The 8048-nt window shown below is 40.1% G+C and overlaps 1 protein-coding gene across 1 annotated transcript in view; it reads left to right on the top strand.

Annotated features, from left to right (window-relative positions):
* naa15b (N-alpha-acetyltransferase 15, NatA auxiliary subunit b) overlaps positions 1 to 5306 on the top strand; it is a 31830-nt gene extending 26524 nt beyond the window's left edge. Inside the window, exons 16-20 of the mRNA XM_034237096.1 lie at positions 115 to 223; positions 317 to 415; positions 529 to 672; positions 3196 to 3293; positions 3729 to 5306. Coding sequence (XP_034092987.1) covers positions 115 to 223; positions 317 to 415; positions 529 to 672; positions 3196 to 3293; positions 3729 to 3926 — 648 coding nt within the window. The 3' untranslated portion in view covers positions 3927 to 5306. The remainder of the gene's footprint in view (positions 1 to 114; positions 224 to 316; positions 416 to 528; positions 673 to 3195; positions 3294 to 3728) is intronic.
* Positions 5307 to 8048: the final 2742 nt, after the last annotated feature.

The following is an 8048-nucleotide window of genomic DNA, read 5'->3' on the forward strand; positions in this document are numbered from 1 at the left end:
AAAGTGTCAGTGACAAGGCAATTTGTCTTTGATGCTGCACACATAGCTACACATAGAATAACAAGCAATCAGTGATTTGATTTGTGTTCCCTTGCTGTCACTTCCTGTTTATAGGTAGAAAATCCACTGGAGGAAGCTGTCAAGTTCCTGATGCCTCTCAAACACCTGGTCAAGGACAAAATCGACACGCACCTAATGGCCTTCGAGATCTACTTCAGGAAAGGTTGGCAAGAGCATTTCAATTCACTGACTTTTCTTTAGTTCTTACCATGTTGAAACTCACATCTTACCTTGCATTTGGTCTTTTTTTTCCCAGAAAAATACCTGCTGATGCTCCAATCCGTGAAGAGGGCGTTGGCTATTGACCCAGACCACCCATGGTTACACCAGTGTCTAGTACGCTTCTTTAAAGGAGGTACGAGAGGGTTCCACTTTGTTACATAGCGTTTTAGTCTTACCTACTACACAGTTTGTTTCTACATTCTTCACACCATTGCTCACATCTCTCCCCCTCCTCCATTCCTTCAGTGTCTGACAGCACGGAGCTGCCGGAGACGGTCAGGACGGTTCTGAAACAGGAGATCACCCGGCTGTTTGGAGACAGCAATGCAACGAGCTTCAACCAGGCTTACCTCACCAAGCACTCCAACTCCATACCACACCGACTGGCTGGTAGGACTCACTCACACTCACACACACACACACACACACACACACACACACACACACACACACACACACACACACACACACACACACACACACGTACATCTGTTATAAAAGGTCGGGTTCCCATTTAATACTCAATATATGAAGGCATATAAGAGCCACTGTAGTTAAACATTTCAAAAAATTACAGAGGCCTGTCTTATTCAGGGTTCATACGGGTGCTTGAAATCCTTGAAAATGCTTGAAATTTGACGTGGTCTTTTCAAGGTTGGGAAAGTGCTTGAATTTTGGGAATGGTGCTTGAAATTGAGATAAAGTGCTTGAAAATGTAAATACTTTACTTTTACAATAAATTGCTGTCTGACTGAATAGTTCGCTTTTTAGATTAAAAGAAAAGAATTGCTTCGCTTCTACATAAAACAGCTCCGCTGCACCTTCCCGCGCTATGCGCGCGACCTGCAAGTGTTTGTGTTACGTATGACCTGGGCATTCTGATGAGAGGGATAGATGACAGTGTGCCAGGAGGTTGCAGTTTCAACGAGCGTTGGCTAGCAGAAGACAAATACAAGCCATGGCTAAGACGAGGGTCAAGCCCACGAGTAGCCTCCTGCAAAGTTTGCAAAAATAACGATGCGAGAGTCTGCGCTGACGAGCCACATGAAAGGTACGCCTAGGAGAGCATTTTAGATTAGGCTAACGTTGCATGTTACATTTGTTGAAGCTAACGTTAGCTAGCTGAATAGCGAACTCCATTGAGGGATAATAATAATTGCAGGGGACAATCATTTCAGAGGAGCGTACCTATGTTATGTGCGTTACAGTCGCCATCCTGTGGTCTTCAGAGGATGAAGCACTCACGGCATTTCGTGTTATAGTCACGAAATATAATCTATTGATTCGACACAGAGCGATTTTGAAAGCAATGTATTTCTACTGGTAGTATGTTTCGTGCCTAAACCAAATGTGACTTGCTCTATCGAAATCAGTCACATTGACTCGAAGACACATTTTCGTTTGTATTACTGGTCTGGGGGAAGCTCGCGAGTATGTGTGTATTTTTGCGTTTGTGTACCGGGGAAACACTCACAAGAAACACCAGCTGTTGTTATGCTTGCTGTGATGTTACATTAGTCCGTTCTCTGCTTGTAATTATGCCGAAGCTTCAAAGTTGTATTTATCATCTGAATTTGCCAAAACACGTTTAATATTCTGAAAGCCAATACTTTGTTTATTTGAAAACAGATGAAAACAAACTGTCTTTATATAAAATTGAAGTATTATACAAGTAAAACTACATTTTTCTTTAATCCCATGTAATTGTAGAATGAACACAGTCTTCCTTTGAAGATATATAAGTCAGGTGTCTTGAGTAGCATTACCTACAAATCATTGTACACATTTGTAAATATTATTTTCCACTCGTTACCATTGTGAGTCTATTTTTATGCAGCTCTGCGTGATTTTGTGGCTACAATTCAGACTAATACGCTACTAGAGGTGGAATAAGTACTCAGATCTTGTACTTGAGTAAAAGTACAAGTACTCAGATCTTGTACTTGAGTAAAGGAAGAAGTACTCAGATCTTGTACTTGAGTAAAAGTAGTAGTATTCAGATCTTGTACTTGAGTAAAGGAAGAAGTACTCAGATCTTGTACTTAGTAAAAGTAGAAGTACTCAGGTCTTGTAGTAAAAGTAGAAGTACCAGAGTGTAGGAATACTCTGTTACAGTAAAAGTCCTGCATTCAAAATGTTCCTCAAGTAAAAGTAGAAAAGTATTCTCATCAAAATATAGTTAAAGACAGTAAAAGTAGTCATTGTGCAGATTGGTCCATTTCAGAATAATACTCCAGGTGGAACTAAAGTCTGATTCAACACTTGATTATATTTCACATCATTCATCCACATCTGTAAAGTAACTAAAGGTATTAAATACATATAGTGGAGGAAAAGTACACCATTTACCTCTGACTTATGTTCACTGCCAACCTAAAAGTACCTCAAAAATAGTAATCAATAACGTATTGAAAAGTTATTTGGCTGATTGTTTTATATTGGCTCAGACAGGTTATATGGGAGGCCTAGTCTACGTACAGGTCACTCATTTTGAAATATTAAACTTAGTTTTCATTTCTTTAATTTTTCATCCTCGTGTAGAAGGCTATCACGAAACACACATTTGGTTGTTTATAGCATAAAGAACATCTGATTTAATGTGAGGTAGGGAAATAATCATTTGAGTATGTGTATATAAATATGTAATTTACAACAGCTGTAAGATGCTTGAAAAGCTGGAAAATGCACCTTGAAAATGCTTGAAAAGTGCTTGAATTTGACTTTTGAAAAGGTGTAAGAACCCTGCTTATTCCAATAAAGAAACACAGAATGGCCAGGTGGTACATTTACAAGAAAAAAAACATACACTTGTTTTAATGGTCATACATTTGCAAGTTTTTTTCTGTCTGGAACCACGTCATTTAACTTTTGAGGGTTTGATCTACCTTTTTAACAAACTCCTCCCTCCTGCAGCTGCTAAGATGATGGTGTATCTGGACTCATCGACGGAAACAAAGGCGACAGAGCTGGCCACTGCACTAGATGAGTCGCTCAACAACAGAACCATACAGGTACGCATCAATGCTAATGTCAGTAATAATATAAAGGAAAAGGCCTAAAAAGCTGCACAATTGAATTATTTGTAAACACTTTTTTTGGAAGGTGTGTGTTTAATACTGATATTAAATTATCATAACAATAATGTGAATGAACACAGAATGTTTAATAAATATGACTGTTGTAATTAAATTACATTTCCTACGCATCTCTAAGCGGTTCACTTATCACGTGCTGCAGCACGAGGACAAATATAGCCCTTTTTTTGTGAAATATTCAAGCATGGAAACGTGTAACGGCACAAAATACATTTAGATAAAAGAAACTACCCCTTTTTAAAAAGAATCTGAACTATGCCTTTAAAAATACTTTTAAAAAACAAAAATCTCTAAATGTATGGAACTGCTGTTTTTTTTAATAATTCTTCCTCTCTTTGCTCCCCTCTTCAGATCTGCACAGAGGTCCTGGATTGTCTCCGAGGCGGCCTGCTGGGCGACTGTAAGGAGCATGCCGAGTCGTACCGTGCAGAGTGTCACAAGCTTTACCCCTACACGTTAGCTTTCACACCTCCCGGGTATGAGGAGAACACAAAGATCGCCAACGGGGATGTCTCCACGGAGACGGAAGAGCTAGCCAACGAGATGTGAGCATGCTACAGATCAACAGCGGATGACAAAAGGAATTGGGCCGAGCACTGAGCCTTGTGGTACGCCTGGCAGCCATTTTGTTAAGAGCCGGTCACAGGAAGCGAAAATGGGTGTTACATTCTTTTGGCTCCGCTTAAAATGGGTCTGGCATGGCCTGGCTCTCCCACTTGGTGAAAATCAGGACTGTGTGTGTGTGTGTGTGTGGAGCGTGTGCAGTTGTGTGTGTGTGTGTGGAGAGCATGTGCGGTTGTGTGTGTGTGGAGAGCATGTACGGTTGTGTATATTTGTGGGAAAGAGGGGGGGAAGAGAAAGATAACAGAATGGCCATTTTACTTATTTTTTTCTTTTTTTAAATAAAGCTGACAACCAAGCTGAGTAGGAAAATAAACTTTAGTTATTGGCAAACTGTCTGGAGAAACCGCAATGGACTGACATGGACTGCCGGTTTTCCTCGATGATCAATAATGGTTCCCCTTATTTTAAAAAGGTTATTTAAATTTAAAAAGGACACAGCTGTCACTGGGGGACAGGAGACTGAGCTGAGTGGATCTGATCTCTGACAGATCTGTAGGAAGCTGAGCAGGAAGAGTTACTGAGGAACAGAAGTACACACCAAGGACATCCAGCGACCACACGCCAATCTGCTGTAACGCTCCAGTAACCGCCGATCTACAAGTGGCAATGGAGTGAGTGAGGAAGCCTGATCTCTGCGGAGGCCCGGCACAAAGAACATCACCGCACATGTTTTTGTTCTGTTTTTTTTGGTCAGACTGTGCTTCCGCTCCTGGTTAAACTTCGGAAATTGTTCCCTGTCTGTTCATATGGAGCACATCGTAGCACATATTTAAAAACTCTTTAGGTTGTGTGGAGTGCTCCTTTTCAAATACACTGCTGTTCTGACATTCTAACAAGTTCTGAGAGTTGGATAGATCTAAGCAATACCGTAGACACCTTCATGTCCATAATGGATCAAATAAACGTATTATTGATGATGATCATTTGTAGATCTGGTTGAAGTGATTCCACTGAGCCTCCTGGCAGTCACTTGTGGTGTTGCTGTTGTCACTGTTAGAAATGGTTTTATCTGCATGCACACAGGGATTCTATCACTTAGAGCGGGAACTCTGCTAGTTAAAATTGCTCCAAGAGGTCAGAGTTCAGCATCCAGGCCCATTTCCCAAGGTGACAGAAGTGAACAGGTTACGAGGCAAGTAAACGTAAGAGCATCTGAAATGTGTTATACTTTTTCTTTTTTCTCCCCAATAATCTCTTTTCTTCCCCTTTTCCTCTAATTTGGGTTCTAATGTGAAAGATTAAATCTGAGATGGCGATGTATGATATCTGGATTTTTGTATTAAAACCAAACGAAAGAAAAAACAATTGACTGTTTTTTATCTGTATTTACAGTTTTAATTAAAGGTCACCTATTGTGCAAAATCCACTTTCATGTATTTTGTACATAAATATGTGTCCCCTCTGTGTAGAGGGAAAAGAGAGATTCACTCAGTTTTTGTCCTGATCCATTTATATAAAATCCTGTAAATGAGCTGATCACATTTTGGCCACTTTATGAGTGGCTCCTTATTTTCATCTAAAGTAACAGACACAGAATTAGCACTTTTGAAACAGAGGGGTTTATGGGATGCTACAATGCATGATCTGTTTGGTATTTCGAGCCAAACACTTCAGAGACATGTTTGTATATATCCAAGACCTATAATATATTGATGAAAAACAGTATAATAGGGGACCTTTAAATATTTTTTTGCTGCAAATTGTTTAAAAAAAATCACACTAATATTTTTTTCAATGCAGCCCTATACAATTGCATCCATGTTTCCCTTCGATACTTGATTTGGAAAGACAAAAATATGACTGAGGTAGTTCCACCAGTAGAGGGCAGCACGACGCCTCTAACAGTAGGTGAGTGGAGGAGGGAGAAGCAGGGGTGGAGTCAGAGCCGGCTCTGACTCCTTCTGCCCTATAGATGAGAGTAACAAATGCGTCACTTCCGGGCAAAAATAACGGCTCCGCCCACTTTTGGGGGAAAACAACGCTGTCAGTTGAACGGCGGTCAATACAAATTCTGAAGTTTTTGCCAATCCGATCAGAAATTTAAGAAAACCGGAGATTTTTGGATCTTCCAAGAGCCCGATTCCAATGGCCAGACGGGCAAACAATTGCATTAAGCCATTAGAAATCGACGATCGGGCTCGATATATGGTTAAATATAGCAGTAGGCTATCGATTTTCATAGATGAGAGTAACATCTACGTCACTTTACGGCCCCGCCCACTTTTGGGGGAAACAACGCTATCATTTGAACGGCGATCGAGCCTGAAGCCACAGAGCTCTTCTTTTACTGTCCTTTCTTCTTAGAGGAAGTACAGAAACACTGAACTCTTGATTATTTTTAATGTTTGAGGTGCAATAAACGACACAGCAGCTTTTTGGCATGTTAAAACTATTATGTTCCGCCTTGCTCATGAGAGTAACAGCTGGAGAAATTACAGCCTCGCCTACTGATTTTAATTTAACCATATATCAAGACCGATTGTCGATTACCAATGATCGAATGTAATTGTTTGCCTGACTGGCCATCGTAATCGGGCTCTTTGAAGATCCCAAAATCCACGGTTTTCCAAAAAATTTGATCGGATTGGCAAAAACTTCAGAATTTGTATTGACCGCCATTCAAATGACAGCGTTGTTTTCCCCCAAAAGTGGGCGGGGCCGTAATTTTTGCCCGGAAGTGACGTTGGTGTTACTCATTATGGCAAGATTGTAGGTGGTGCCCCCCAGCCTGAAAATTGTACAGTACAAAATATATATTGTATATCAATACCGTATCCAAGGAATACACAATATAAAGAATAACTGAAAACTCAACGGAAACATAAAGACAGATTATATACATAAAAAAGGGTACAAATGTATTTATACCATCCATGTGAACATGTTTTCATTTGGGTGTTGACCTCACATCCTCTTGATTGAAAAGTGTATTAACAGCTTGTATATTGGGTACAGCACAGCTCAAAACATACAATTGTTAAGGGGATGCAGACCAGAGAAAGACTTTCGTCTTGTTTACATCAGGGTCCCCCATTTCCAATTCATCATATCATTCAAGACATATAAGACATATTTGACATACAGGCTTATTTACAATTTACATACAGGTGTTTTTTTACATACAGATTGCTCTATGATCCTTGGGAAGACGACCAAGGTACGTTTTAACCATTTGTTTTTTAGTTCTAATTGAAACTAATAATAAAACAAACGGGTCGTTTTTTTGTTTTTCGATTTTGCCCCAAAACCGAAATTCCGCTCGTCTTTTCGTTTTTCTGTTCTTACTGTTAAAACACGTATAGCCTACCACTCAATGTTTCGTTTCCATATGTGGGTCTCCAGTGCCTCCTTGCTTTGGCTAGTTTGCCCTATGCTTGCGCTGTACTCTTCGAAATAAAGGTTCATACTCTTTGCCTAGAGTAGACAGTGCAGTGCGTGTTTGCACAACATTGAATATATGGCTACATGAAAAACATGCAGAAGACAGTCTGTCCGTGTGTGTGCGCGTCTGTCTGTCTGTCTGTCTGTCTCACAATCTGGCTGTCTGTCTGTCTCACGATCTGGCTGTCTGTCTCGCGATCTGGCAGCCATGAATCCCTATCTTATAAAGTATGAGTATCTCTCTGTTTGATGTTACTGACACTGCTGAATTGATACGGTCGTATTTCCCGTTTGCGTGGTCAAGTCAGCATCGAGGATTTGTTCTTCAAAACTATATTAAAACAGCTTGGAGGTTGAAGATTGATATTAAATACTATTTAGAGTACTTTACTGTGTACTCTGTCAAACTCCCCTCTTGAGTACAATAATGCATGTTTTCTGCTATCTTTGATGAAAGATAAAATGATGTTCTGCCATAAATTCTTAATGAGAGTGATACTGTTTGACTCATTATACTAATTTAACTACACCAACTGTGAAGTAAAAACTTCTTTGCAGCAATGTTGAGCCAATCATGAAATGAGTGAAACTGGATTCGCCTGTCAATACACTGATATTTATTGAGAGCCTGAGCGGCCGGAGAGTTCACAGCATATTACAGTTCCC

Source organism: Gymnodraco acuticeps, unplaced genomic scaffold (genome assembly GCF_902827175.1).
Source record: "Gymnodraco acuticeps unplaced genomic scaffold, fGymAcu1.1, whole genome shotgun sequence".
NCBI classification, from domain to species: domain Eukaryota; kingdom Metazoa; phylum Chordata; class Actinopteri; order Perciformes; family Bathydraconidae; genus Gymnodraco; species Gymnodraco acuticeps.